Source organism: Fusarium flagelliforme (assembly GCF_020744385.1).
Source record: "Fusarium flagelliforme strain FIESC 12 MPI-CAGE-AA-0113 chromosome Unknown B0J16scaffold_1, whole genome shotgun sequence".
NCBI lineage: Eukaryota > Fungi > Ascomycota > Sordariomycetes > Hypocreales > Nectriaceae > Fusarium > Fusarium flagelliforme.
The window spans coordinates 5,006,485-5,034,427 of record NW_025763503.1 but is presented as its reverse complement, the minus strand read 5'-3'; the positions used below and the strand labels follow the sequence as shown (position 1 = coordinate 5,034,427).

General features: G+C 49.6%; 12 protein-coding genes across 12 annotated transcripts; 6 read left to right on the top strand and 6 right to left on the bottom strand.

Annotated features, from left to right (window-relative positions):
* Positions 1-8: 8 nt before the first annotated feature.
* B0J16DRAFT_30877 (TLC domain-containing protein) lies at positions 9-2,268 on the bottom strand. The gene is made up of 4 exons (XM_046124888.1): positions 1,808-2,268; positions 1,143-1,456; positions 803-1,090; positions 9-752 (listed from the first exon to the last, which is right to left on the bottom strand). Exons 1-4 carry the CDS (start codon positions 2,157-2,159, stop codon positions 141-143), a joined length of 1,566 nt encoding a protein of 521 aa, XP_045989578.1. The 5' UTR covers positions 2,160-2,268; the 3' UTR covers positions 9-140.
* On the bottom strand, positions 2,269-2,903 carry B0J16DRAFT_30876 (uncharacterized protein). The gene has a single exon (XM_046124887.1). It carries the CDS (start codon positions 2,801-2,803, stop codon positions 2,378-2,380), a length of 426 nt encoding a protein of 141 aa, XP_045989577.1. The 5' UTR covers positions 2,804-2,903; the 3' UTR covers positions 2,269-2,377.
* Positions 2,904-5,575: 2,672 nt separating this feature from the next.
* B0J16DRAFT_259352 (inhibitor of apoptosis-promoting Bax1-domain-containing protein) lies at positions 5,576-6,513 on the top strand (the record flags this gene model as incomplete). Its single annotated transcript, XM_046123209.1, has 3 exons — positions 5,576-5,737; positions 5,793-5,966; positions 6,022-6,513. 3 exons carry the CDS (start codon positions 5,576-5,578, stop codon positions 6,511-6,513), a joined length of 828 nt encoding a protein of 275 aa, XP_045989576.1.
* A 728-nt stretch (positions 6,514-7,241) lies between these two features.
* B0J16DRAFT_30842 (Septin-domain-containing protein) lies at positions 7,242-9,022 on the bottom strand. Its single transcript, XM_046124878.1, has 6 exons — positions 8,894-9,022; positions 8,673-8,748; positions 8,478-8,594; positions 8,200-8,425; positions 7,685-8,152; positions 7,242-7,634 (listed from the first exon to the last, which is right to left on the bottom strand). The coding sequence occupies exons 1-6, from the start codon at positions 8,906-8,908 to the stop codon at positions 7,382-7,384; spliced, it is 1,155 nt and encodes a 384-aa protein (XP_045989575.1). The 5' UTR covers positions 8,909-9,022; the 3' UTR covers positions 7,242-7,381.
* A 949-nt stretch (positions 9,023-9,971) lies between these two features.
* On the top strand, positions 9,972-11,262 carry B0J16DRAFT_378375 (WD40-repeat-containing domain protein; the record flags this gene model as incomplete). Its single annotated transcript, XM_046130916.1, has 4 exons — positions 9,972-10,080; positions 10,134-10,172; positions 10,222-10,319; positions 10,369-11,262. 4 exons carry the CDS (start codon positions 9,972-9,974, stop codon positions 11,260-11,262), a joined length of 1,140 nt encoding a protein of 379 aa, XP_045989574.1.
* Positions 11,263-11,336: 74 nt separating this feature from the next.
* On the bottom strand, positions 11,337-12,491 carry B0J16DRAFT_30862 (uncharacterized protein). Its single transcript, XM_046124882.1, has 2 exons — positions 12,383-12,491; positions 11,337-12,323 (listed from the first exon to the last, which is right to left on the bottom strand). Exons 1-2 carry the CDS (start codon positions 12,436-12,438, stop codon positions 11,411-11,413), a joined length of 969 nt encoding a protein of 322 aa, XP_045989573.1. The 5' UTR covers positions 12,439-12,491; the 3' UTR covers positions 11,337-11,410.
* A 577-nt stretch (positions 12,492-13,068) lies between these two features.
* B0J16DRAFT_391648 (dynein light intermediate chain-domain-containing protein) lies at positions 13,069-15,109 on the top strand (the record flags this gene model as incomplete). The annotated part of the gene is made up of 6 exons (XM_046131945.1): positions 13,069-13,213; positions 13,279-13,428; positions 13,479-13,870; positions 13,923-14,016; positions 14,069-14,703; positions 14,757-15,109. 6 exons carry the CDS (start codon positions 13,069-13,071, stop codon positions 14,913-14,915), a joined length of 1,575 nt encoding a protein of 524 aa, XP_045989572.1. The 3' UTR covers positions 14,916-15,109.
* Positions 15,080-17,970, bottom strand: B0J16DRAFT_30801 (uncharacterized protein). The gene is made up of 3 exons (XM_046124862.1): positions 17,334-17,970; positions 15,665-17,275; positions 15,080-15,613 (listed from the first exon to the last, which is right to left on the bottom strand). Exons 1-3 carry the CDS (start codon positions 17,584-17,586, stop codon positions 15,279-15,281), a joined length of 2,199 nt encoding a protein of 732 aa, XP_045989571.1. The 5' UTR covers positions 17,587-17,970; the 3' UTR covers positions 15,080-15,278.
* Positions 17,971-18,756: 786 nt separating this feature from the next.
* Positions 18,757-19,296, top strand: B0J16DRAFT_258140 (uncharacterized protein; the record flags this gene model as incomplete). The annotated part of the gene is made up of 1 exon (XM_046123171.1): positions 18,757-19,296. One exon carries the CDS (start codon positions 18,757-18,759, stop codon positions 19,294-19,296), a length of 540 nt encoding a protein of 179 aa, XP_045989570.1.
* Positions 19,297-20,039: 743 nt separating this feature from the next.
* B0J16DRAFT_352682 (uncharacterized protein) lies at positions 20,040-23,528 on the top strand (the record flags this gene model as incomplete). Its single annotated transcript, XM_046129268.1, has 8 exons — positions 20,040-20,111; positions 20,201-20,273; positions 20,407-21,381; positions 21,792-21,796; positions 22,097-22,188; positions 22,236-22,351; positions 22,403-23,064; positions 23,115-23,528. 8 exons carry the CDS (start codon positions 20,040-20,042, stop codon positions 23,526-23,528), a joined length of 2,409 nt encoding a protein of 802 aa, XP_045989569.1.
* A 116-nt stretch (positions 23,529-23,644) lies between these two features.
* Positions 23,645-25,611, bottom strand: B0J16DRAFT_30741 (uncharacterized protein). The gene has a single exon (XM_046124824.1). The coding sequence runs from the start codon at positions 25,421-25,423 to the stop codon at positions 23,762-23,764; it is 1,662 nt and encodes a 553-aa protein (XP_045989568.1). The 5' UTR covers positions 25,424-25,611; the 3' UTR covers positions 23,645-23,761.
* Positions 25,612-25,618: 7 nt separating this feature from the next.
* B0J16DRAFT_329424 (uncharacterized protein) lies at positions 25,619-27,442 on the top strand. Its single transcript, XM_046126327.1, has 2 exons — positions 25,619-25,903; positions 25,952-27,442. Exons 1-2 carry the CDS (start codon positions 25,724-25,726, stop codon positions 27,293-27,295), a joined length of 1,524 nt encoding a protein of 507 aa, XP_045989567.1. The 5' UTR covers positions 25,619-25,723; the 3' UTR covers positions 27,296-27,442.
* The last annotated feature ends 501 nt before the right edge of the window (positions 27,443-27,943 follow it).

Genomic DNA, 27,943 nt, shown 5'->3' with positions numbered 1-27,943 from the left:
GGGAAAACATCCCCTCCAAATGCAAGCCCAAAATAATAAGAAAAAGTCGCGGAAAAGGTTCAAAATGCGAGCATCCTCGGGGTGTGAAACGAGGAATATGTGACGTGGAATGCCGTTAAACTCCCAACTCATTTCTTCATTTAGTCGACCTGCTTCTCACAGCCAATGCGACCCAGCAACTCCTTGCGATCGCTGTGGCCGGGTAGGCTGACTCCAGAACTGCTGGCTTGCTTCTTGACACCTGATCGGCGCTCCCAGTTACGGAGGTCGAGGGCCTCGACACCAACTTCCTCTTCCAAGGGTTGGGCCTCTTCGTAGATGAATTCCTCTTCCTCTTCTTCCTCCTCGCCACCCTCGTCATCGCTTCGGACATCCTCAGCATCGCCTCCCTTGAGCACCTTGATGATGACGCGGACAATCATGGTGAACCAGCCGATGGTGATGGCCTGGAGGAAGAGAAGAGGAGCGAGGAAGCTCCATTTGACAGTCTCGTTGTAGCATACAAGACCCTCAGGGTTGATGAATGGTTCGACGAGATAGCCCCAGCCAGCTGGAGGGTCGAGAGGGCCAACCATGTTGTCATTGTTTCCCTTGAAGCAGCCCGTGGGCATGACTCGGGGGGTGTCGGAGTAGATTGACCAGCAGACCGCAATGTACAAGACGTGGCGAGCGAAAAACCAAGAAAGAACAAACAGACCGAACATGACATCGCAGATCTTCGAGTAACCACAATACTTCAGACACTTGGCAAGCTGTTTTCTGTTAGTCAGGCCATCGATTTTGGCAACCCAGGGCGACTTACAGGAAGGAAGAGGTCAACAACATCCATAATAACAAGGATGAAGTTTCCAACGCGAGAATGGTGGTAGGCGTAGCAAGCAAAGATAAGAGCAGTGGTGATGATATGGTGTGTGAACATCTGCCAATGATCCTTGCGGCGCTCTTCAATGTTAATGACAATCATCTGCTGTAGCCAGAAAGCCCACTGGCACAGGAGGTAGGCCTTCATGATTCCATCGAGCTCGCGGTTGGGCCAGTCGGTCCACATGTTCTCCATGTTCATGTAGTGAGGAGATGTGCAGTAAATGTACTGTATCGATGTCAGTGCATAATTCTTGCTACGTAGCTAAACCCAAGCTTACCACTCCCCAAGGCCAGAAAACGGTATAGTAGACCATGAGCCAAGCCTGCTCGCTGAAGCGAGTCAAGTTCTTGCGGTTGTCGATGCCCTGCCATCTGCCAATGGGCGCGAGGACGTATTCCATGGTGGCGGCACGGAGACCAGTGAAAAGGATGATACAAAAGGTAATAAAGTAGGCATCGTCGAAGCCGATGCGGTACTGGCCGGATTGAGAGTTGTGGTAGCTGAGGTGGAAGAACTTCTGAGTGTAGTCGCGAGCTTTGGGGATGAAAGTCTGGGCGAGGAAGATGAGAGCGAGGAGGTTGAAAGAGAGACCTAAAATAGAGGTACCACGTCAGCTCGAGTTCATCCAAACAAGATAAGATGATCAGATCGGTGCACACACTCGGATGCACCTCGCCATGCGATCAGCCTGTCAAGAAGCGCCGCTATCTGGTAGCGTAGCAGGACCCTGAAAGCTGGACTGGTAGGGATGTAGTGCCACGCGGGGTGCCGCTTCAAGTGCGACAGCCATTCCCGAAATGTCTTTTAGCCAGACTAGGTCCAGAATCTACCCGACCTGACACCCTTACCCTATCCTGACACTTCGACCACCCACGGCATTTATTCGCAATCCCAGGATTGGCAAGAAAGGGGAGAGGCTGGTTGGTTAAGAAAAAAACGTACCGATTTGGTTCTCAACAAACCAGCGCGAGAGATGCTTCCAGGTGCTCTCCTCCTTGCGCTTAAGTCGGCGGACAAGCACCGTCTTGTTACCAGCGGTCTGCATGTAAAGGGGTCCGTTCATGTTGGGCGTGCTGTTGTCCTTCTTAAGTCGTGGTCGCGAGGGAGCACCAGTAGTAGGTGAAGTAGCGACGCTCGCGTTACCATTTGAGGCTGCATGAAGCTCATCTTCTGTTGTTCTAATGACAGTGGCTTCTTGGAGAATGATTCTCTCTTCTGCGACCGGCTTCTCGCTGGTGACAGAAGGGCCGGGGACAATCTTGTCCTCGACCTGCATGACGGGGTCGCTGCTCATGATTGAGCGAGCAAGATTGAAGTTCTTTTCGTGCGTTTTCGTTCGGGCTCGTATAAAAGGCTGCCGTGTCCTTTTCTTCTTTCTTGGCTAGCGAGCGTTGGCTGTGGCTGAACAAGTGTGTGGGCGGAAGGAGGGAGGGGTCCCTATGCTAGGTCCGCGAGTCGGGGACACACAAGATGCAAAATTTGGAGAGAGAGAAGACGATCAGGGGGTACAGTTTATAGAAGAAAAGCCTTTGTTTTGTGTTGCTTTTTACTTTTTTCGTGCAAAAGTATGAGACCGGCGAAAAGATGTAGCGATGCAAGGTAAATCGAGATGCAAGTCCAAAAGTCAAGGCTTCGTTGTCCGTCGCTGGGTTCGCTGTGAGGGTCGCGGTAGGTATTGAAGGTATGAATGATATCGAGCAAAGGCCGTTGGAGTTTACCAAAGCTCGGGCTCTCTTCTCTGGTCCTCAGCTTGCAAGACTGAACAGAACAATGGACAGAGCTGATGCCGGAAGCAATGCGTGAAGAGGAGAAGAAGAAGGAGGAGGAGAGGTGAGGAGGAGAGGTGAGGAGGAGAAAGGGAGAAGTAGGAGAAGGTCCAAGGATCGGGTAGCCAAAGAAAGAAAATGGGATCCCGATGAATTTTGAAGGAACCCCCATGAATGTTTGGCTCTAAAAAGAGATCGGTAGCCCAAGGTTTAGGGGGTAGCGTGCTGTACTGGTGCAGTAGCGGGGGGGCACTCTACGGGGAGTAGTCGGGTGCAGTGCCAGGGTGTCCAGTCCACTGTATTTTAGGTACGTACATCAGTATGTTGAGGGAGGATTGCCCCACAGCGGGCATTACCCAAGGCGGTGAGCAAGCGATCAAGAAGTGAAGTGCAGTGCAGCTGAGCTCCATTGGCTATTGTTGATCGAAAGGAGAAGCAAACGAAGCTGATTCAATGATGGATATATATTCTATTCGCAGTGAAAGATGTGAATACAATGTTTTCTACAGCTTCGCTGATAGCACTTCTATTCGTAGGAGTTTAATTGGCCTTTGGAATTGCTTTTTCAGGTCCTCAATCGCCATGACAAGAATATTTCGTCTTGTTTTATCACCAATCTCAGATCAGATTGGATGTGCAGCATCCTATTTCTTCAGGCGGCGACTACATGCTTTTCTCCAATCCCTGTCACTGCAGCAAGGTAGACCACCTGTTCCGAATAAGAACAAGGTGTGTGGATGTCACCCTCCTTCAGTGCTGCAGAAACACATGGTCTAGCACTCAATCAATTCATTAACAAGTGACAGACAGGCCTGGCTGGTTTGTTCCAAGGAACCTGAATTTCAAAATTCTAGATGGCACTGGACTAAATGGAACGGCCCTAGCTCCAGGGGATGAAGGCGGAAGGCCAAACAAGGGTCGTCCAGCCAAGCCACCGTTGCTCAAAGCTTTTCCATTTCGTTGAGACGGGTTAAAGCGGGAAGAGGCCAATAGGAAGAGTCCATTCTGTAGTCCCCTTATTCCAACTGCCCCTCTCTGTCTTGTTCTCTTATTGACAGCCCAGGCCCTCTTAAGCTTTTAGCTTAGCTCGCTCCCTAGGCCCAAGTACCTAATCTGCGGCGTATACCGTCAGAAATACACTGCACCGTAGATCTCTATTGCCAAGTTACCCCTTTTCTTTTCTTTCTGCCAATGGTGATCAAGCTAAGGGGGAGTAGAGGGGCGGCTGGTTCCCGGAAACCCCTAGTTTTCGCATTGACATGAAGTGAAGAAGAAATAGACAAGGGAAGATATTCCTGTTATAAGATATCATCCTCGTTCGATACTGGCAAATGTTAAGCAATGTACCTGATAGGTACAGTACGGATTAATAGTGCAGCATGCTAATGGAAGCGCTGCAGAAATGTCTACAGCCAGGGAAGAGAAATGCCGCCGCATGGTCCAGGATCAGGTCTTTGTCTTTGATTGTTTTTTTAAGGTGTTCCCCCGCTATATGGAGCTGCAAGCCAGCATTGACTGGGCTGATGATGACTCTCGTGCAATCGATTGGTCAATTCCGCTCATGGATTGCTGCAACCTCGGTAGGGAAGCACGGGCTGGACTTGGGCGAGATGATTTGGCTTGGACCGTCTTCGCTTCTGTTAAGACATTTTAAACTAATTAAAGTTTTGCTTTAATTGATATGGATGTTTCCAAACAACAATCATCTAAATCCGAAGAACGGATAGATTGATAGTCTTGACATCCAATGCAATACGGATATACAGTACGTACATGCAGTACTAGCAGCTTCTAGATCCACCATCGAAACCGTCTCCTCCACCGTCTTTTCAACACGAGACGACTTGATCTGTTGGATTTGTTTCAAGTTATCATAACGAGCTGGACAGCCCCTCTCAGCAAAAGAACAAAGCCAAAATAGTTCATTTAGCCGCTGACAAGGCATAGCTTTCTTGCTTCTCCGCAGATGTCGAGATTTATGCCTCGTCAAGCTCATGTCGTTGCAACATGAATCTCCAGTCTCAGTCCATGGATACCAATTACTGGGCAAGATAACATAAACCTGTGTGCTGATCTGATCTGATCTGCAACCCAATATCACTTGCTGGCTTCAGTACAACGCGCGACTTGCGCATACATTTAGACTCACGCGGAGCAATGCTCCACCATCAAGCGCAGTAGTTTGCTTTCATCACATCCTCGTGCCCCGCAATGCCGCTTCTTTATCATGATATGCCAGGGTAATCTGGCACCGATTGTTGCTATTGTAGATACTTCGATACTTCGATACTTCGTTTGTCTTCCAAGTGCAGCGTTTGACAAGGTTCGCAGGAGAAGTGCAGAATATACGCAGGCAAACCATCTTCAACTCATTCACTAACCCTGGCCTCAAATGACTTACACACTCCACTAATAAGGATTTAAGGATTTCGGTTCAAGTTGCACTTCACTCTCATAAGAACCTGATCGTGCTAAGATCTTTCGGTATAAGACTGGTGATCATGGCCTTGAGTTTGAGCTCCAGTCATTTTAACCCAAATAGTTTCAGCTCTATGCATTATATAGATAACTTCATTTATCATCTGGCGTAATTGTTAACCTCAGTATCCGTACCTGTGTCTGTTGATCTAACTTTGACGTATTGCGTCAAGAGAAAACCAGTGTATCCGTGGAGCTGCATCAAGCTGACGCCATACTTTGCACCGCCACTGGTTCTTGCGCTGCCTAAAACGCCACACCTTCCTCATTTGGTCCCCCACATGACCGACCTGAGCGCATCCCTTGAGCGCCTCGCATCATCGATGGTTGTCCCGAACTTTCCATCAGCAAAAGCACTTCAACCTCGAGGCAACCCTTCTGCAGCCCGCATCATCTTCGTCCTCACCACACTTTCGACCCATCGGTAACCGGAAGATCTATACTTGTGAGCGCAGTTATCGCCATCATGTCTTCCAAGACCAAGTATCAGGCGGCGCCCCAGAGCGACCCAGACGATTACACCCACGCGCCCCCCGCCTACGCTGAGGGTTCTGCATCTCGCGATGAGACACAGGGTCTTTTCGGTGCGCCCCGCGATAGCGAGGATAATCTCCCTGATGATTTCAAGGTAGGGATAGATGATATGCGCACGAAAGTTGATGAGTAACTGACAGTTGCTATAGTTTGGTGGCTCCGTAGCTGAGGCTACTGTCGATATCCGCAACCAGTTCGTCCGCAAGGTCTACACCATTCTCACTGTTCAGCTCCTTGCCACCGCTGGAGTGAGCAGCCTCACATTCTTCAGCACTGGCTACAAGGACTGGATCCAGGGCCATCCTGGTGTCGTTTGGGCCTCGGTATGTTCTCATCGAACCTTCAGAACCGCAACATGAACCACTAACACGACCATAGCTCTTTGGTTCCATGATCTTTATGGGTCTCACCTACTGGAAGCGCAAGTCGTACCCTACCAACCTTCTCTTCCTCTCACTCTTTACTCTTGCCGAAGCCTACACCATTTCCGTTATAGTGTCCTTCTACAAGACGTCCATCGTACTCAACGCCGTTGTCCTTACTGCCGGAATCTTCGTTTTCCTTACTCTTTTCGCCTGCCAGACAAAGTACGACTTCACCTCATGGATGCCCTACCTCTTCGGCGCTCTCTGGGGTCTCGTCATCTTCGGCTTCATGGCCATGTTTTTCCCCTACAGCTCGACCGGTGAACTCATCTATGGCGGCCTCGCGGCTCTTATTTTCAGTGGCTATATCCTCGTCGACACACAACTTGTCTTGCGCCATCACCATGTTGAGGAGGAAATTGCAGCCGCCATCAGCCTTTACCTCGACATCATCAACCTCTTCCTTGCCATTCTGCGCATCCTCAACAGTCAGTCTAACAACTAAGCACTGATGTGTAAAGTTTGACCAAGTCGTGGAGTCAAAGAAATGTCAATAGCTGGCCACTCAATTTCTCTTTTTGTGCCTGTTTTCCAAAGATTGGTATCTCTTTTTGCTTGTTGCCAATGATTTTCCGTTTTCAGACCTGTCAAGGCGTTATTGGAGAAGGATTCAATGTTTTAAACATCCACTGTGGAGGCAATTTTTGCCCTGGTTAGATCGGCCTCAATAATAGCTCAGTAAAGGCATCAATTGCTTTCAACAATTTGAATACGATCCCTACACTTCAAGACTGACATTATGGCCTGTTCTTAAGAAGAATTGGCATACTAGTGAGTGGTATTACAAAAAATATTGAATTTATTTGATATCAGGATTAGAAGGCCACTAGAAAAAAGAAACAATCAAGGTTGTGTCGTCCAACACGGATAACAGTGTATGCCCGACACAAGTCTAATATGACCACAAGATGGCACCAGGACACGGCAATGAGTCCTATCCGCCAGTCACCTGCATGTATCGTATCGTAGCACACGGGTGTCTTCATCCCCAAGATCGTCCCGACAAGCTGCGTCCCTACAACAGCCGCATGCATGATAACTCTCCTCCCTTGAGAATGCTTCTAATCAGGGAGCCGCCCACCATCAGGCTTCCACTGAAAGATGCCTCCACGGCATCTCCACCATCGTTTTGAGAATAGGAGGCCGGGCGGCGATGAAAAAAAGAAAACAACAACTCAATTGTTCAGCAGCAGGGGGAATATTCTCATCGTTCTCTTGAGTCATAGGAGAGGAAAACCAACGCCAGTAATAGACAATAGTCCAACGTCGCATTTTGAAGAACCGCAAAAGACCTAGAGGGTCAAGCGAGAGGCTTAGTTGAGCTGCTCCTCGCCGCCATTGGGCTCGGGTGTGCCAGCGTTCTGGGCAGCAGCCTCTCGTTGCATGCGGGCCTCGATTTCGCGAAGCTGCGACTCGCGAGCCAGCAACTCTTGTCGCTTCTCGTTGATCTCGCGCTGCACCTTGAGTTCGATCTCGCGGAGCTTCTCCTCCTCTCGTCGGAGTTGCTCCTCCTTGAGGCGGACCGACTGGGAAGCGAGGTCCTCGGGGTTCATTGAGCTGTCGGCACTAGAAGGGGTCAGCATTTGTATGTTGTGCTAAGTTTCGGTTAAACTCACTTTCCAGAAGCACCCTCGACGCTCTTAGACAGCTTCTCGGTACGGTAGTTCTCGTACAGGAAGTCGTGGGTGATTTCCTTCAGATCAGCCAAGTGGCTGTGGAGGAGCGCAGATCGAATAGCGAGGAAATCGGAGTGACGAGGGTTGTCAACCTCGACGACACCCCAGGGGTAGTGGCGGGCGCGAACCTTGCGGCCACCGATCTCGACAACATCCTCAGATCCGACAATAGCAAAAGGCATGAGGCCACGGAGCTCGGCGTTCTCCTCAACGGTATCCTCATCGTCCTCCTCAATGTCGTAGGGGAAGTTGTAGACAGGAATGCGGTAGTGCTCAATATCCTCCATAACCAGCTTCTTAGATTCGGCAAGCTCAGCAGGGGTGAGCGAATCGGCGCGGCCAATGACGGGGATAACGTTAACGCGGGGGGCGAGGCGCTTCATGAGCTCGATGTCGAGTTCTCGGAGGCTACAATTGTCAGTAGGGTTGGAAACCGGAGGAAATTCAAGACATACCCATGGCCAGTGGGAGTGATAAAGTAAAGCATAGCATGGACTCGGTTGTCTCTGAATCGAGGGTTACGCTTGATACGGGACTCCTCGGCGAGAATGTCGTCGTATTGTCTCTCGAGGTAGCCAACAATCTCTGAAAAGCTAGCTTCGTTGTCAATCTGGTCACCAAAGCCGGGGGTGTCGACAATGGTCAGAGAGATACGGGTACCCTCCTCATCAAGCTCAAGCTCTGGTCGCAAGTCAGTAACGTGTATGCAACCAATAAACGACGTTGCACCTACCAACGGTAATGGGCTTAATCTTGACACCATCCTCAACGTGCGCGCTGCCAGCATCGTCGGATTCCTTGTGCTCGAGCACACTCTTTCCGCAGAGTGTGTTGACGAAGGTAGTACGGCCTGTCAAATATGAGCTTGTTGTTCATGTTCGATCGCAAGGAAGTGTGCAGTTGCAGCATCTCCCGTGGGGTAACGTACCAGTGCCTGAAGCACCGCAGACCATCAGGCAAAATTGAATACCCTTCTTGACATTCTTCTTTCGGCGGATCATCTTCTATTGGGGAGTAGGTGTCAGCGGGCTGTAACAATTATGCGGCAGACGTGTCAAAGTTTTGATCCCGTGAACCATGTGGAAACGGTAGCTTTATCGGCGAAAGCATCCAACATAACGAACGGGGTCGAAGGGAGGTGGAACATACGCCCATGGACGACATTTTGAAGATCGGATTCGGGGGTGACGAGCTGGAACTGAAGGTGAAGCTGAGCGGCAACGGTAAGAATAGGTCGAGAACACCAAGGTCGAGCAACGACTCAAATCGAGTATGGTTTTGCGGTGGTTGAAGTGGAAACTTGGGGAACCTGAACCAAGGGGAAAATGTTAAAGGAGGCTAGGAGCCAGGAGAGAAGGATACGGGTCGTGTTGGACTTGGTTGCTCAAGGGGTATGGCCAATTTCACACCTGGCCAATCGCTCCTGCGCTGGCATTCAGGGGAAGTGCCTAAGCTAGAGAGCCAGTGTCCATTATTACCAGAGGGGGACGGCAGGTGCACCCCTACAAAATCCACACTTTGCGTGCCCCCGACGCCCTGTCAAGCCAGACCGCCTTCCCGCTCAAGGGACCACTTAGCGGACCCTCACAACCTGAAGCCTTGTTGTGGCGCTTGCTTGCAATCAAAGCTCGTCGTTTCGTTTCATCACGTGAGTGTCTCTGTAACTCTCATTGTTACTCCGGCCCAGCCACAGCATCCGTGGAAGGAACCCATCAGTGGCTGACTGCATCTCGTGGCTGCATGGTACCGTGACGCGGTAAGTTCGATGCCCAGAACAAGTCAAGCAAGAGAGGCATCTTTCTCTTACATCAAACATTGTCTTTTGTATGTTTCCGTTATTTTACATGAAATACTTGCATCGTGATACTGCTTCTCTTATTCTCGATTATTCTTTAGCTCAGTCTTGACCGGCGCATTCCGAACCCCATCTTCTTTTATAATATAAAAGCCCATCGGTTACGCAGGTACCAGCTGCATTCACCAAACAGGTGGATCTGTAAGCGGCATCGGATACATTGGCAACCCTCCAAGCTTTTTTGGGTGTATCAGGCTTCGCAATGCTTTTCTATTTGCAATAACTCTATCCAAATCATCTTCCTTAAGTTTCATCTGATCCCGAACTTGGACGTGAGCAACGGAGGTCTTTAGCCTTACCCCTCCCGGTTCTCACGCCGACCTGCCTTGACCTATACATGTTACAGTACTTGTACACATCAAGTCACTCACCATGAACACACGGCCACCGATTGAGGCTTCGCCCTCAGAAGCTGTCTTATCTGTCTCTTTCAACAATGACGCAAGTTGCTTCGCCGTTGGACTTGACTCTGGGATGTGTGGTAAGTCATACCTGCGATCATTGTGGATGGCTTTACTGACCGTTATGTCCCAGTCTTTCATACCAAGTCAGGTCTTCTCAAAGCCACAAGAGGTATTTATATTCAATCGAACTCTTTTGAACCGTTCTAACAGTTCTGCAGATTTCAATGCCGGCATCGGCCTTGTTCAAATGATGGGCACCACCAATTACTTGGCTCTGGTCGGTGGTGGCAGATCGCCCAAGTTTGCTATGAACAAAGTACATTGAGTATTGAATCTTACTATGACCATGGCTAACCGTTCTCCAGGCTATCATTTGGGATGACTTGAAAGGCAAGGTTGCTTTAGAGATTACGGCTCTCACAGCAGTACGCGGTGTTCAACTTGGTAGAGAGCGTGTCGCTGTTGTGTTGCAAAACAGTGTCCGGCTTTATTCCTTCACCAAACCCCCAGATTTGCTACATATATACGAAACTGCCGACAATATCCCTGGATTATGTTGTCTCTCAGCAAAGAAGCTCGCTTTTCCCGGTCGAACTGCTGGACAAATACAACTCGTTGAGTTGTCGACTGGTAATGTCAGCATCATTCCAGCACATTCTTCTGCACTGAAGGCAATTGCTTTGAGTCCGGATGGGGAGCTTTTGGCGAGTGCAAGCGAAAAGGGTACTCTCATCCGCGTTTATTCTACAAGCAGCTGTGGAAAGCTTGCCGAGCTTCGTCGTGGTATTGATCCTGCAACGATATTTTCTCTTGCCTTCTCTCACTGCGGTACTATGCTCGCCTGCACTTCCGATAAATCCACTCTCCACGTGTTTGACGTGCCTCACCCACGAAAGCCAGGGATGAACCGAAGTCAACAGCTTGGCACTTCAGCAACTGACTCTGGAGATGGGAAGTGGGGTATACTTAGCAAGATTCCCTTAATGCCTCGGATGTTTTCCGATGTGTACTCCTTCAGCTCGACGCATTTCGAGGCTGGAGATGAAGCTGCGATAGGAGGAATCCCATTTTCAGAAAGCGCTGTTTTGGGAACATCCCGACCACCAAAGGGTGTCATTGGGTGGATCGGTGATGACAGTCTGGTGGTCATAGGTGCAGGACATGACGCGCGATGGGAGAAGTTCGTCATTGTCAAAGGTGAAGATGGAAAGCGACACTGCGTAAGAGAAGGATGGAAACGGTATCTGGGCAACACATGAGTCAATAGACGTTATGCCACGGAGCAAGCCGCCGACGGCAAGGAATATGAATTTTAATGTTGGGCAAATGGAACAGGCGTTTGAGTGGTTCAGAATAACTAGAGTTGTTTTGGTTTGTGTAGCGTATTGCATTAGATAGTGTTCTGCTTTAATCATCGCGGCGTCTTGGTGATTGACTGCGACTTCGTCGTCTTGACCTTTTATCGGGATCTTCGTCTCTGCGTCTCTTATGCCGCGACTCCTCATGATCCCTATGTCTGCGATGCTCTTGGTCCCGGTCTTTTCTTCGCTCCCGATGACGGTCGCGATCCTCGCCGTCTTCAGTCCTCTCTCTCCGCCTGTCTCTGTCTCTGCCTCCATCTCGTCTTCTCTCTCGATCATCGTTATCGTCTCTATGCCGACGAGAATCTCTATCCCGGTGGCGCTCCTCCCTGTCTGCGGGACTCTCATGTCGTCTTGATCTATGGTGCCTGTCCTCATCGCCCCCCTCCCGCCGTGATCGATGCGATCTGTGGTGCCTGTGCTTGTCTTTGCGATCCTTTTTATCTGCCTTGCGCCGTGCCTCTTCGACTTCTTTCTTCTTCTCTTCGATCAGGAATCCCTTCATAGGATCGTCGTCATCGTGTTCCTGCATTAGAAGTGCAAGTTCCCTTTCTTCTGGCAGCATTGGTCGTTGAACTTCTTCTTCGCTGCTCTCATCTTCTGACAAAACTTGACCTTCTCGCTTTAGCATCTCCTCCCAGCCGACCTTGAACTCATCTGGGTCCTCATCGTCCCGCGCCTTGTACCGTGCATGATCGACACGAACGAGGCGACCGCTAATATCTGCTCCACCAAGGTTGTCAACCGCCAAGTCGGTGCTTCTCTGGTCCTCATATTTTAGCCATCCAAAACCTTTTGACTTGCCCGTCTCCTTATCACGGGACAATTTTAGCCAAACAGGTTCTCCGAATTGTGAGAAAATCGTAATAACATCGCCTTCTGAAAGTTCGTAAGGTAGACCGCCGAAATAAACGTAGGCAGTGTCGCGATAGTCCGTATGCCAGGAAGCTTCTGGGGTACTGAGCGCGTGTTAGCAGTGTGCAAAGGGTGATTCCAAGATACCGCATTATGTACTCACATTCCATTTTCAATCTCCTTTTTGTTCAGCGCCTGGATCGCGCGTATTTGATTCATTGTGTGGTTTCAGTTGCTGTCGGCGCAACTTTGTGAAGGGTCAAAAATAATTGATGTTCGAAGTCGCATTCAACGTCAGAACCAGTAGAAACATCACTGAAGCTCTGGGGGACCGTGCGCTAAGTTGTAGCGCGCAGTTCTTTCTTGGCGGGACAATTTCCGGACCGAGCTAAATGGACGGGGTAACTTATTGACCAAGTGCCAATGAGGGACGAATTGGTACCTGGCAACCTTGAGCTGGCCACGTTCGGGCTTTTTGATGAAGGACAGCGGTCGACGATATCTACGTACCACAAACCACCAAGAGCGTTGAAACACGACCTTTTACCTGCATCTGACATTATACAGCTGAGATAAACGACTGTCGAGACCAACACCAATTCCACCTGCACTTTCGGGGCTGCTGTATGCAGAGTGGAAGATGCACCAACGGCAACTCTAATCCCCTGTCAACCTCCTTTAATATTATCAAGACCACCCCAAACGCGTATCTACCAGAACTTCGATTCGAGACAGTTCTACCAGCAATCCCAGACCCTAGTTCCGACGGAAACCGATCCATGATCTGAATATTACAGATTCGTCCTATAACAGACTCCCGGCGAGCTCGTTGAGCTAAACACCGGAGCCATGGCCAACAGACTATCGGTGTATACAACGGGTTCAGGTGATTCAGAAGGTCGCGATGGCGAGCAAAAGAAGGATCTTTGGACGTCTATGCTGGAATCCGTCGCAAGTGGCAAGCGACTACCAGAGAAGAACCTCATTGTTCTAGGTATGCAGAGACGAGCCAGCAATATCAACGAGCTCGATTAGCTGATCACGACCCTATGAATCCAGGCGGTACCCCCGAACATCAAAGAGACTTTCTCGAATCTTTGTCCAACTCCGAGTCAAAGCGCAATACGGATCGGCTTAAGATACCACCAATTGCCAACAACTTTGCGCTGGGTTACACATACTACGATGTGCTTGATGCCGACCAAGATGGTTTGTAAACACGCTCAGTATAGCTTCAAGCACCGTACTGACATATTCAGATACCCTGGCACGAGTCTCGCTCTACTTTCTTTCCCAACCATCTACCGAGTTCGCTTCTTTAGTTGCGCCCCTCCTTACCCCAGAGACGATCCCCAACACCTCTCTCATTATCCTGTTGGACTGGTCACAACCTCACCTGTGGTTGCGACAAATATGGACATGGGTTCAAATGATACAAGAGGTTCTCAAGAGAGTCGACAGTGATCAACGCGACCTTATGCAAGAGGTTATGGCGACCTGGAAGGAGAGAGGTCGGGGAGGCGCGGCGACCAATCTCGACGGCACACCATCAGCTACAGCCACTGGTGGCGATGGAGACAGTTCACTGCCTTTGGGACCAGGAGAATGGGAGGAACCTTTGGGCCTGCCACTCTGTGTAGTGTGCCAGAATGTAAGACGCCAACCACTAAGCAAATTGATGATGAGGTTACTAACATAAGCAGGCACAAAAAATGGAGTTTCTCGAAAAGAACCAGGCTTGGAAAGAACCTGATTTTGATAAAGTTTTGCAATACTTGCGAACAGTTTTGTTGAGACGTCAGTTTACTTTGCCATCTACTTATCTGGTCAGGCTGCTAACATTCTACAGATGGTGCTTCTCTGATTTACACTTCACAAAATGCACCCTCTCAGCTACCCTCTCTCATTCATTCCACTCTTGGAATCACATCTCTTCTCAAACGCCACCCACTCAAGCATAATGTTATCGATCGCGACAAGATTGTCGTTCCTACCAACTGGGACTCGTGGGGCAAGATTCGTGTTCTTGGCGGCTCATTTGACGCCGAGCAGGTTTCTAATTCATGGTCTGATGACATCAACACTCCCCGCAAGGATATGCACTTTAACGACGATGACCAAGCAGGCGAGGTGGATGATGCAGAGTTGGAGAAGCGACAACAAAAGAGTGCGATCGCGCGTTATGAGGGTTGGTGCCGTGATCCCAACAGCGGCGGTCTGGCAGTTGTTGAAAATGCCATGCATGGCGAGAAGTGGATCAACGTGAATAGCGACGAGACTCAAGACTTCCTTGCGAAGCAACTCAAGATTCTCGAGGCTTTCAAGGCCAAGCACCCAGAGAAGGCACCCGACAACGCGATCGCTCGCAGCGCCCGTCATATTGAGTATGGCGATGAGAAGAGCATCAGTGAACATATTGGCCCCGTGCAGTTCAACATGGGCGGTATCCAGGTCGACGCCGATGATATGCTACAGCGCCTTAAGGTGAGCCGATCCCGCCATCAATATGTAATGCGTGCAGGGACTGACATGAACAGGATCGCAATGCATTTTCCTCCTCGCCTAGTAACGAAGAGGAGGAAGCAGAAACGCAAACGCCTGCTGCAAATATGGCCAAGGACTTTGACAATGAGCAACTGCAGAGCTTCTTTACTGGTTTGATGAACCGCAAAGGCACAGCAGATTCCCGTTCTTAAGCCAGCCATCAGTAAATAACCAGACTAAAGAAATACTGCTGAGCCATACTTTGTTCACGAGTTAGTTCACCGCATAAGTTGAAGTGCTCGATAAGTGTAATGGACCATGGGGGGGAGAAGGGGCGGTGGCCGATGTAGAATAGATACCCCTGAAATGACAAATTTGATCACATCTCGAATGCGCACATTTGGAACTCTACAGAGTAAAGTGCATATGCGTGGCACCAAGCTTTTTGGTCTGGAGGGTTGTTAAATTATGCTGCAAAAGTCTAGGATTCTCCAGTTCTCCTTCGTCTTTCTGATCCATCATCCCTTTCCTTTAGACCCGGCTTGTGCGAGCTGTTTCTGCTCAGCTAGCCTATTTTAAGTTGTCAACCTGGCTGGCTTGTATGTCACCTTAACTGATGGCTTCTGGCTGCCCAACCTCGCAGTAACAACGCTTCCAAGCATGCCAGGGAACAGCCAAGGGTGTTGCCCAACTTCGACTTCAAATGCATTTATGGTCTGACGAGCCTTGACAGCAAGATCCTCATCTGACAATAAGCTTGCAAGACGGAAAAGGTTAGAAACGCTAACAGCATTCGTTGATGGAAGCGATGAATCCATGCCTTCCTTCAGGCGGAGAATTATATGTGGGCTATTGGCCTTCGTCATGAAGAAAGCACCATCAATATCGTAGAACATGGAAATTTGGGTTTCTGCAAGAATTAGCGGGACGATACACGAATGAGGGGGTTAGTATATCTTACGTTGCAACACATCAGCAAATTCGAGATACTGCTGATTCTCTGTCAACTCGAAAAGATCCAGCAGGCCTTGGATAAAGTAAGCATAGTCATCTGCAAAAGCAGCGTTTCCCCTTCCCCCAGACCATATTCTGTGAAGGACCTTTTCATTGGCGTCCCAAAGCTTCTCTTTGATGCAGGCAGCGGCCCGCTCTGCTGTAGATCGGCACTTTGAACTTTGCTCTGGCTTCAACGTTTTCAACGCAGATGCTGCCTTGCAGAGTGCCGATATCACAAGACCGTTCCATCCCGCAACAATCTTGTCATCTATTGCAGGGCGTACACGCTCTTGTTCTCGCTTTTTCCTCAGGGCAGCTTTTCCTGTCTCGATGTACTCTCGAATCTTTTCCACGGGCGTGCTGAAGTGGTTGCTAAGCTGCTCGGCGGTACTCTTGACACACAGAATATTTTGATCGATAAAGTCGTCATTGGGGTCGAGTTCCTCACCAACGTTTCCGTCCTTCTTGACGTTCCAATACGCCGCCAGCACGGGGCTCATATGGCTATCAATGTCGTCCAGCACAGATTCGAACTCGCGCCATGTCCAGACGTAGTAGGCGCCCTCCCGCTTCTCCTTGTCGCCCTGTCTGTAATAAGAATCAGCTGCCTCAGTTGAGGCAAATCCTCCCTCAGGAAGGGCAATCGGAGACGTGGTAAGATATTCGACAAGCTCCATAACAACGTCCAAAAACTCGTCCTGCTCACCCCCACCGCTTGCCTTCCACGCATCTATATATAGGGAAAGCAATTGCGCATTATCCGTTACCAGCTTCTCAAAGTTAGGGATGCTCCAGTCCGCTGTGACTGAGCAGCGGGAGAAGCCAGTCGCTCCAATATGATCGCGCAGCGCCCCATCGCGGATCTGTCGCAGTGTGTATAAGGTGATTTTGGTGGCATGTTTGCATTCGTCTTCTCCAACAACATCTTGAACGGCCTCGGGGGCTGTCAAGAGTGAAAGCAAAAACGCCATTTTGGGCGGGACTAGAAACTTGGGTGCCAAACCAAACCCCCCATAAACTGGATCGAAGGTGCCGACAATATTCCTGTAGGCTTGTTCCAGCTGATCCAGGTCCAGTTCCTCCGAGACACTTATGTTCTTTGCCTTAGTATCGCTCGAGTGGGTAGGAGGTGGTGCGCCCCAGCCAGCAGGACCTATAGCTGAGGGTGCTGAGATACTCCTTGTACCCAAAGTACCCTCAGCTGCAAATTCCTTGAGCTGAGCAACAATCTCAGTTGCCTCTTTTCGGCATCGAGATTCTTGATCAGTCCAGATGTCGCGTAGTTTCTTAAAAATAGTGAGGGAATCGAGGATCTCTTCGTTACTATCACTGTTGTGGCGGCGTCGTCCTGCGGGCCCAAACCAATAAGTCCCACCAAATACCGGCTCCAGGTTGGGTGTAAGAAACACGTTCAAAGGCCACCCACCAACATTGTGGACGGCTTGGGTATAGTTGATATAGATGGCTTCTATATCGGGACGCTCCTCGCGGTCAACTATGACAGGTACAAAAGACTCGTTAAGTACAGAAGCCGACTCATGGTTAGAGAAAGTCTCAGTTGACATTAATCGACAAACTTGAACCGTTAGCCATTGAAACAGCAAAGCTAATCCTAGGATGATCACACGACTTACAGTGGCATGCCTTGTAACCGATATGGAGGAAAATGAGTTTGTTCTCTTTGCGTGCACGTTCAACTGCCTCATCGTCGAGGAGTTGCCATGCGACCAAGTCTTTAGCATGCTCCTGGATGTACGGGCTGTGGCTGGCGGCTGCACGGTTTTGCAAAGGCGAGAGGGGCTTTGGTAAGCTCGAACCCGACTCATCGCTGCTTACAGGCGTGGAGCGCATGGCTCTCGCAGACGCGGTGAGCTCTGAAGCTACCATGGTGAGTGTCGTGGCGGATGTTGGTATTGGTGACTGGGTTGTTGTAGTCGTCAAGCTGCGCAAAAAGCGACTCGCGTCTACGACTGTGGTGGGGAGGGCTACAGCTGTCCGTAGCTAAAGGCTAGAGGGGCTGGGTTTATTGTACGAATAGCGATAAGGTATCTGATGATGTAAGAGCTCTATGTAGCTCCTACGAGATATTGACAGAGCTATAGCTCGATATGATGTTGTAATGGTGTTGTGGTCGGTATGGGATAGATAAGCGAGACGCATCCATGCAGATGGTTACAGTTGGAAGGTCAAAAAAAGAAAAGACAGTTTGAATTAATAATCACTCGTTAAGGCAGTTTTTATCAATGGGGGAAGCTTCCCGACTTTTGGCTGGAGACGGATCAAAGCCAAGTCACAACTGCCCAGTGGTGAGGCAAAGACAATTCAGCGGGGTCGTTCAGGCAGGTCAATGGCATGGCAGTCGCGGGGCACCGTCGTTTCCGTTTTGGGAAAAGCCGGGATCCTCTTTGCATCGGCTTTCGTGAGTCAAGCATCAGCAATGCCGTGTTCATGAGTCGTGCAGACACGCTTTCACCTCGGTCCAGGGGTTTTATTAAGTGACACTAGAGCCTAGCTACAGCTAACATTGATTCCATAATCCTCCCAGCAATGCCGAACAGTGGATGCGTTTAATGCCTATCAGTTATTGCAACAGTAGCAACGAAGATCGGCATTTACTGGTGGGTATCTGCAAGTCAACTACCCTAGACTTAGAACATACATTTTACAGACAATGTATTCCATGATGTCTATGCAGGTAGTTCGAAAGTCAACGATATACAAGAACAATGTCGTTGCCAGTGCGTGAAGCAAGTGAGTTGGTTGAGCAAAAAAAGGATCTCTTTCATCTGATGTGGTCCAAGATTGTGTTCATAGACGATTCTCAGCCATGATAAAGGCAATGTCGATGACAGGAAACACATATAAGTATTACACAAAACGAAAAGGATACCGATTCATGGTAGAGTCTGTAAACAGTTATAACTCATCACCTAATGCAAGTGATTACTCCGTAAACGGTATGGAATGTTTGTGGAACGTCTCGGGCCAACTACAATTCTAAACCCTATTCACAAGTCTACAAGAACTCAATCATCTTTCCTGTTGATAATTTGCAACATGTCTAGTTTTGATCCATCCGTCGTCAAGGCTGGTGAGAATCAGACCACCATCGAAGAAACAGAAACCCAAGTCAGCTTGGCATATGGAATGGCTATCCATGAACTCGATATCATCCTTGAGTTGGTCAATTTTATCCAGAAACCACCAGAAGACGACTATGAAGCACTCAAATCGTACCGCGACCAGATGAACAAGGACGTCCGGAGGCTACTTGCGAGAGTCAACATCAGCAGCGAGATATTGAAAGCCCGTGATGCTCAGTTCCACTACCACGCCAAACGTCTACGCACCACAGACCGAATTGATCGACTTCGCCTTTGGAACCGAGAAAAGAAACAAGAATTGGAGGCGGCAAGACTACGAGATGGAGAGAGAGGCTTTGAAGCTGCTAGCAAACGACTTGAAGAGCAGAAGCGGGTGATGATCAAGTGCTACAAACTGGAGAGTTTATGGGGGAAAGCTATGCAGCGGGAAGAATCTGCCAGTATCCATGGCGATGACTTGTCAAGCGATTGCGAGACAAGCATGGAGGAATAAGTGTCGGTTGACAAGGTGCTTGCTTTAGTGTGAGGAACATAACGGCATCTTGTTCGGCATAGCGGGAGCTGTCATACTCTGTACGCAGGTACCCATTCAGGAACCAGGGATATCACTTCTCAGTAATATTAGACCTGCGAAAAGAATCTTAACGCGGTTATTGAGTGGGCGTACAAGTGGAATTGACCAAGCACTGACGGGTAGAGATGTATGACATGATACGAGTGAATGCCAGAACAAAACAAGCATAACAGAGATTGTTTCATAAGCCAGAACTATCTCCTCAGGAGACAGAAGAGAGAAATACTGAGTGTAGGTGGTTATGCGCATCATTGAGTAGGGGCATTAAGCTGTTATACCAAGACTGACCGTCATCAGATATTGCATGGACGATGATTGTTGTCAACAGTCGAGTCTCCCTAGTAAGAACTAATATATTTGATAAGACATCGTAGGGAATGATCATGTCCTTGCTTTGTTTGGCTGAACAATGGTTCCTTTGACGTTGTGTTGTTGAGAAGTGCTTTTGATGGTGGATTCTCTTAGACTTGAGTGGACCAGGATATCTTGGCTGTCTCACCCCTCCAACTTCGCATGCTAAAACGGCAACTAGTACCTTATCGATAAGCCGATCGCGGAACCCTTGCAACAGCTCTCTAGGACCAAGAGCTTCGTCTTGGTTGCCTACTTTACTTCTTTCATCCTTTTCATCTATTAATCTCTTTAATATTCATCGACGGATCATGAGCGAACCTACATATACCGTCTTTGTACGGGTACCCATGCCTCGGGGCGACTTTGTTGACCCTCCACCGGTAAGAAGTTCCCCAGATCCGGTCATCTTAAAGGCTATCATGCGCGCGCATCTGAGTAGTCATGGTGAGGCTAACTCGAAGCATGACAGGTGAACTGGGATCCTGTCAAAGATGAGGCTTTATGGAAGATCCTTTCCGGAGCTGCAAAGAAACAAATTGACTGTAAGGATCACACCATTCTCGTAAATTCATTGGAGCTGACTTGAACCAGGGGACGAAATGTAGGTGTCGATCTTCTGTTGCAGAATATCGTGCAGGTGATACTTACTGAGATGCAGCGCCGATCGGTTTGAAGTCCCTGTAGACTTCCTTCTTCAGCAAGTTGCCTGGCTTACCGAACGACATGCTTCGCAAGTTCGCGCTCAAGTTCGCAAAGCTACCGCCGCTGTTCGTGGCTCAGGTCCCTCTCCCGTACCAAGCGGCGAGTCCGCTGGCCCCGGCCATCAACGAACGCAATCCGCCTTATCTTTTCGACGAGAATCGCCCATGCTGCGCGCTGATGTTGGGAGCGGCACTGGCACACCTCTTCATTCATCGATGCGACCGTTAGTCACACGAAATACATCAACCAATACCACAGTCTTGCGTGATATGACAGGAGCGCCGGCATCTCCACGACCAGGTGTTGGATTAGCATCGCGGACTAGCGAACGACGTCGCCTCTCATCTCTCCCCATCGCATCTGTTCCCGCCAAATCTCCCGAACAAGCAGCCCAGCCAGAGCCTTCACCAGAAGAACGAAGCCCGTCACCAGGCCCAGCAGAGGATAGTTCGGCGACATCATCTGATGATGAATCAGTCCCTGCCCAGTCTCGCATCATTCGCCGGCCCCCAAGATTCCAGCAGCCTGAAGGTGGACAATATGATGAGGATGAGGATGATGAATCTGAACCCGCTTTCCAGCCATATACATCTCCTTCCAGCAAAACTTCGGCCCAGGACCTTGGCTCAACTCTTAGGGGGGACGGGCGCAGTTCCGGCAAGCGACATCACAGGAGTCATGGAAAACCTGCTATCCATCAATCCAACACATCCGACTCTTCAGCTAGCTCTGCTGCCATGATACAAAAGCCGGACAAACTCGATAAATCAGCTGAGCAGAGGACACCTGGACCTCTCTCACCACGTCGGACTGCTGAATTGGCCGGACGTAGCCCAGGAAGTAAGAACAGGGGCTACTCTCGCGAAGGCAGCGACGGAACCCCTAGCATGGGTAGCAGTTATAGTGATCTTGACGGTAAGTTCCTTGAACCCTCTCGCTACCACCAAGGTTGCTAATCACACAGTGTTAGATGCCTCTGTTACCCAATCCGCATTGGAGGAAGCATTGGCGAGTCATATGAATAGGGGAGCGGGAAGCCGCTTTAGTATAAGCCAGGCTTTCCGCAGCCGCTATAATCCCAGCTCTAACCAGTGATTGGAATGAGAATTGTTTGTGACATTGTTTTCCTTTGGAGATGCTTATTTGGCATGGCGTTTAGGAAATTCAGGGATGATTGCATGCATCAAGAATGGCGTTTGCTGTAAGACGTAAGCATTGTGTTTTGTTTAATACTGGAGTTGAACATCCCACCTCTACTGTTTGGCAGGGTACAAAAGAAGCAGGTTTTCGATTACGATTAGTGTCTGAAGAATTGTGTATCGTGATTGTCGTAATTCGCTTTGATACACCATACCTAGGCTTGGTGATGCGGCATGTTGCGACCAAAGAGGGCAGTGAGAAAAACCGCTATTTATCCTATCAGTATTTTGTATTCCTGAAATCTGCTGTTCACCTATGCAAACAAACGAAAACGTGAGCACAATCTTACGAGTGTCAGAGATCTGGCGTGCCCGCTGTCGGCTGCCTGCAGCTGCCATGACCCTCTCTAATACTTCTCAGGGTACTTAATCGCAGGCACTGAGAAATTGCGTTCCTTCTCTTCCTCCTCCCTCCATCATACAAATATCTTGATTTTCTACAATCCAAAGACTTCAATCCCTAGCGCGCGACTTTCTTGTTCTTCATCATGTTTCGCCGGCACTGGTCCGGTCTTCCTAAGGATGTCTCCTTTCCAAAGGACCTCGCTGGCCTTGGGTTTGTTACTTCGAGTCACTTCAGAATACACCTCTAATTGTTGTCAGATATTTTGTAAATGACCAAGATGAGGTCCGCTCAATCAAGAACCCGGATTGCTACTACAAGTTCTTCGTCAACAAGAACTCTCGTGTCAACGATCGCCAGAGGTTCAACTTCAATCGTACAGTAACACCACGCTATGTATTAAGTTAGCTTTACTGACTAGATCCAGACGCATTGGAAGATGTCATCCACGAGCGGCTAGAGAAAGAAGGCCTCCAGAAATTCCAACTCCTGCCTGGCAACAAGAAACAGTGCCCTATTTTCTTGAGCCCTAATATCGCCAAAACCGCACGCATTGTCATCATCTTCGGCGAACTTACTCACGGCCTAGGGATCATCGCGGGTCGTGTTATCAACGGACCTGACGGCATTACCAAGGGTAGTATGATCTCTGTTGTGCAAGCACTTGCCAAGCAGCGTGCCGGCCCCGATGACCTTGAGCCTCCGTGCGTGCTCCTCGCCAATATGGGTCAGAGATTCTGGTGGCCCGAGGAAGAGCGCGCTATCACCGTCGAAGATGCCGCGGACATCCCTCTTCCAAGCCTGGTGCATGCCGGCCGAAAGTACAGTAAGGAACTGAACGAGATTCCTGGAAGTGAAACTCCCATTGCCCATATGACCACAGTCCTCAACAAAGTTCGCGACGTGAACAAGGATGCGAAGATCGATATCATCGCCATCGGACAAAGCTGTGAGGTAGCCCTGAAGTTCTTCGAGAACAACGACAACTGGGCTCAATGGGGCCCTCGTTTGGGCGGTATGCTTTTCATGGGAACTGCGTTTCGTGCAGACTCACTCGTCAATGCTGAGTTTCAAGACTTCCTAGCCAAGGTAATTCTCTTTCCACCATCCCCATACTGATCAAAGGCTAACTATTACAGCGTACCCGCGGCTACCTTGTCTCCGATGAACCTCTTGACACTCCCCTGGCCATGCCTGGCGGTAACCCATCACTCATGATCGACCCCCATGGTTGTCCCTGTTTCTCTTCCGGGGATCACCAGTACGTCGAGATGACACTCATCAAGGCTCTTGAGCCAGCGCTCGCCTACTTGCAGGAAGTTGCCTTGAACCCCGATTTTGTGAATCCGGAAATGCCTGTTGCAGAGCGCCTCCCAACTGACATCACGGAAGAGCAATGGAGCGAGCTTCCGGACGAGGTCAGACCCGAAATCGACACTGTGAGTCCCGAGTGGATCAAGGAAGAGGTCAAGCAGCTCAGACGTTGGAAGTACTTTGAGAAGCATGGCGTGGCACCTCCTGAAGACTTTGATGAGGAACAGGACGAGATCTGAGATATGGCCAAGAATTTCGGAAACTGGGCAACGCTGGTTCATTTGTGGTGGAAAGATAGACAGCATCACAAGTTGCTTTATGATACGGTGTTGAAAAAGGGATATCTTGATCACTAAAAAGACTAGAGTCAGGCTCAAGTCTTGAGCAGTAGCCAAATAAGATACACAACAAGATCTTTTGCAGCTCCTAGCGTATACCCGCATTATACATGTTTTTACATTTTTACATTCTTTTACGCTTTGAACAGCGAGGCGAGGTTTGGTCCTGCTGGTGTCAGATCCTCAATAAGCTCTCTCGTCCTGCGCACACGCTCCTTCACCACAGCATCTTCTGCAGTCCATCGGTCTTCGGCATTTGCTGGGGTACCGCTCCAGAAAGAAAAGACACCAGATTGCGTGGAAGCCTTTTCTTGGCGTAACTCCTCCTCTCTGGCGAGCTTGGCGACCATTTTGCCCCAGTTGTTGAGACCTGCGCTCAAGCATTCACGGCAGGTCTTCTTAGCCGCCTTGTCGGCCGCCAGAAGATCCATGTTGCGTAGCTGCTCTTCTGCAACGTCCACACTGTCGCGTGTCCATGACAGTCCGTCGTCCTTTGATGATGAGGAAAATAGAATTTCACCAATCCAGAGGCTCAAAGAAGCCTCTTGACAACGCTCATGGGCGCTACGCCAAGGGGGCTGGGTGCCATCTGGCGGAGGAGGTGGGTAGTCAGCTTGTGAGAAAGTCTTAACCACCTTATCAAAGACTGAGCTAGATTTCGCCTCTAAGCGAGCAGCAAAGGGAGGTTCGTTGGAGAGGTAACGACGGGCCTTGAGGAGGGAGAGATAGACGGGGAGGGCGGCATCAACCTTTCCGCTGCGCGCCTTGAAGTTTGCCATAGCTGTGATGGCATCAAGAACATTTTGAGAGGGCGGTCCGGCCTTCTCGTTGAGAACAAATGTCTTGGGGTTGTAAGGGGGGTTTGACATGTCGACCCCTTGAGTAGCTTCCGCAAGGGCTAGGTTGTACAGAGCCTCAGCGCCCTCAGGCTGCTTCTTGAACTCCATATAGCTGGCATACTCAAGTGTCGCCTCGAGCTTCTGTCGTGAAGTCAAGCCCTTTGTGCCTAATATCTTCATGTAAAAGTTATCGGCGCTAGGATAGGCGACTTCACAGTCCTCTTCGCGAGGGGCGTGGGGTTGTCCTGGGGGAATTGGCGCAGGTCTGGGGTTAGATGGCCCAATGACAAATTCGGGAGGTGAGATAATGTTGCGCGAAAGGTCGCGCACCCAGCTGTCGACATGTTCCGCGCCCTTAGCAGCAAGCATAATAGCCTCAAAGTATCCTCTCCTCCATTCCTCGCTCTTGCCAGAGATATCGCAAGGGTTGAACTCCCCAGCAATCTCCGCTTCAGGATCAACTCTATCCGTAAGTTTCGTAACGCCTTGTCCATCGACCTTTGGGTCCTCCAACCTCAATACCAATCCTCGTGCCAATTCGAAAGACCATGGCCAATTGATCTCGCCGTTCTTCGGATCCTTGCTGTTATTTGAATCCCTTAAGAATTTCCTCGTCATCCATCCCCACTCGTGCGGTGTGGGATATTCCTGTTCCAGCTTCTCTTCATTGACGAAGAACAAAATGACGCCCACACATGCTAATAAACCCCAGAACGAAGCTGTGTATCGGACTGCCAACTTGGCTTCGTGCTTAAGCCATTTTCGTCGCTCAGTGGTGAAGTATCGAACACTATTTGAAGTTACTGGTATCGTGAGGAAAGGGAGATTCGGTCGTGATTTTGTGGTGAGTTGAGTGTGGTGTGTAAAGGTTCGGAGGAGGCATGGAGATCGGGTTCGAAGAGTTGGCACTCGGGATGTGACAACCCGGACACGGCGACCGACAAGCCGAGGACGCATGGCGCCGGCGTTGCAACTAACCCAGCGTTCCCCTTGAACTCGGTCGGTCGTGTTCTCGTTCGTTGCTGATTAAGGGAATGTCGCCAAGATGATGCTATATTGAGTCGCTGGATGATGAAGATCTCAAAGTGACGATATGAAAATTGAGCCAATTGGAATCTTGAAAAGCTGACTAAGGCGGCATATTCTGTGTGCCAAGACTTTTGCAAAAACCGGAGGAAGTTGAATGAGCACATCAACTTCAAGATCTCTTAATTGGAAAGGACAAAGAACATTTTTTGTTCTGCAAGTTTCTTAAAAATGTCCTCCTTCTTGTCCTCGGATATACTTTCAAATCCTAGGTTCCAATTGTTTGCGACAGCAGTTTTCTCTGGAGCTACAGCTGCATCTCTAATACTAGGTTACCAAGCATTGGAGCGGGAAGAGAGAGTATATGAACTCAAGAACTCAATCCCTGAGAATGACCCTAATCTTCAACTCGTACTGTTCCCAAGTCAATGTTGTGGTGAAGTTACTAACTCGCTGCAGTTGAACAACTTTGGTGGCTCATCAGCACCACCAGTGGATAAGGAAGATGCCAGGAACCAAGCAATGGCTCGTCGCGCACAAGCGGGAGACTTCGATGAAGAGCTTATTCTCGAGCAACTAGCACGAAACCGTGTATTTCTGACTGATGAGGGTCTCGACAAGCTTCGAAATTCTTTCGTTATTGTAGTCGGTTGTGGTGGTGTGGGATCTCACTGCACGGCCGCTCTCGCCCGCTCTGGTGTATCAAAAATTCGTCTAATCGACTTCGATCAAGTGACTTTGAGCTCGCTGAATCGCCATGCGGTTGCTACTCTGGCAGATGTCGGTATTCCCAAGGTGCAGTGCTTGGAAAGGCGCTTGATGGCTATCGCACCCTGGGTCAAGTTCGATTTGCGACAAGAGCAGTTCAACGAGAACGTTGCGGAACGACTGCTTCGACCCTGGAGCGAGGGTGGACGTGCCCCTGACTTTGTTATTGATGCTATCGACAATATTGAGACCAAGGTTTCACTTCTCGAGTACTGCCATAAGAACAACCTACCTGTCATCAGCGCCATGGGGGCTGGTTGCAAGTCGGATCCCACCCGCATCATTGTAGGCGATATCGGATCCAGCAAGGACGATGGTCTTTCGCGCGCGACTCGAAGAAAGCTCAAGCTCAAGGGTATCACAAGCGGTATCCCCGTTGTCTACTCCACAGAAACCTCGGGTGCTGGCAAGGCTGAGCTGCTTCCTCTACCCGAAGAGGAGTTCCAGAAGGGCTCTGTCGGCGACCTCGCAGCTATGCCCAACTTCCGCGTGCGAATTCTACCTGTACTTGGTACAATGCCTGCTATCTTTGGTCTTACTGTTGCCAACCATGTCATCTTGAGCATTACAGGCTACCCCCTTGATTACGTCCCTGCTAAGGGTCGTGAGAAGATGTATGAGGGTATGTTGGCAACGATACAGAACTACGAAGAGAAGCTGGCACGTATGACCTTTGAAGGCGATACGGTCGGCCTCAAGGTACCTATCACTACTGGTGACGTGGCTTTCCTTTCTGAGGAGCTGTACCGTGGCCGAAGTGCTATCAGCGGTATCCCTACAAAGCTGGTTCTTATCCGATGGGCGAAGCCTGAGGGCTCCAGTATGACGACCTTGGGCGAGGGCAAGGATACTCAGAAGTGCTCAACAGTGAAGCTGAGGGACCTTGTATTGATGACCAAGGAGGAGGCGACGAGACACGAAAAGGAGATCTTTAAGGGTGGCAAGTCTCTTGAGGATGTGTATGACGCGGAAACTCTTGCCCGCGTCGAGGAGAAAAGGACTACGGCTGAGAAGTATGAGGCCTTCCGATCATGAAAAGGGGCGCTGTTCGAGTAGTGTATATTGATTATAGCTGGGACAAACATGTTAGAGATACATGATCACATCGGATGCTGCCTCAGGGAGCAGCCTGGGATATCTGTTGATATGCTTCACGAATTGACGAGTATTGCAAGACCAACACCTTTTCTACTCAAACTGCCCATCTACGCATTCATTTTAGGAAGCATGATCATGAACTAACATTTCCCGACTCCTTGGTGTCTCCATCTTGCTTCTCCAGGATTCCTTCGAATAAGTCGTGCTTCTGGGGCCATCAGACAACAGTACGCCCCCAACAGAACCCCACGGATATTGGCCCTCTTGTCGATAAGAACATTTCCTTTCGATGCCTCTATCTGATACCAGGCGACAATCAGGATTAAAGTGAGGCTCGGGAGCCAGCCCTGAATCTTGGTGAGGCGGCCCAATTGGCTTGCGCTAATGATCACCAAGAGCTGGCTGGGTTTAGTTTGCGAGATCGACGTCGGCCATGCCATTGAAACCCTGCATATGTTTCAGCGATAATCTGAGCCCCGTGATACGTAACCGGCTACATATTGGCACACCACTGTCCAAAATTCACTTTCAATATTCATCAGCTGTCCTTTTCCTTGTAATTTCGGTGTAGTTTGGTCGAAGGCC

Coding starts and splice junctions, on each gene's coding strand:
- B0J16DRAFT_30877 (XM_046124888.1), bottom strand. CDS start 2,159: ATGAGCAGCGACCCCGTCATGCAGGTCGAGGACAAGATTGTCCCCGGC. Junction 1,457..1,807: donor GTTTGTTGAGAACCAAATCG/GTACGTTTTTTT, acceptor CCTCTATTTTAG/GTCTCTCTTTCAACCTCCTC. Junction 1,091..1,142: donor TTTTCTGGCCTTGGGGAGTG/GTAAGCTTGGGT, acceptor ACATCGATACAG/TACATTTACTGCACATCTCC.
- B0J16DRAFT_30862 (XM_046124882.1), bottom strand. CDS start 12,438: ATGAATCAAATACGCGCGATCCAGGCGCTGAACAAAAAGGAGATTGAA. Junction 12,324..12,382: donor AAGGAGATTGAAAATGGAAT/GTGAGTACATAA, acceptor ACACGCGCTCAG/TACCCCAGAAGCTTCCTGGC.
- B0J16DRAFT_30741 (XM_046124824.1), bottom strand. CDS start 25,423: ATGCGTCCTCGGCTTGTCGGTCGCCGTGTCCGGGTTGTCACATCCCGA.
- B0J16DRAFT_30876 (XM_046124887.1), bottom strand. CDS start 2,803: ATGGGGGTTCCTTCAAAATTCATCGGGATCCCATTTTCTTTCTTTGGC.
- B0J16DRAFT_329424 (XM_046126327.1), top strand. CDS start 25,724: ATGTCCTCCTTCTTGTCCTCGGATATACTTTCAAATCCTAGGTTCCAA. Junction 25,904..25,951: donor ATGACCCTAATCTTCAACTC/GTACTGTTCCCA, acceptor AACTCGCTGCAG/TTGAACAACTTTGGTGGCTC.
- B0J16DRAFT_30842 (XM_046124878.1), bottom strand. Junction 8,153..8,199: donor ATCACTCCCACTGGCCATGG/GTATGTCTTGAA, acceptor TGACAATTGTAG/CCTCCGAGAACTCGACATCG. Junction 7,635..7,684: donor GTCGAGGGTGCTTCTGGAAA/GTGAGTTTAACC, acceptor GACCCCTTCTAG/TGCCGACAGCTCAATGAACC.
- B0J16DRAFT_30801 (XM_046124862.1), bottom strand. CDS start 17,586: ATGGTAGCTTCAGAGCTCACCGCGTCTGCGAGAGCCATGCGCTCCACG. Junction 17,276..17,333: donor CGGTTACAAGGCATGCCACT/GTAAGTCGTGTG, acceptor TAACGGTTCAAG/TTTGTCGATTAATGTCAACT. Junction 15,614..15,664: donor ATTTGCTGATGTGTTGCAAC/GTAAGATATACT, acceptor TAATTCTTGCAG/AAACCCAAATTTCCATGTTC.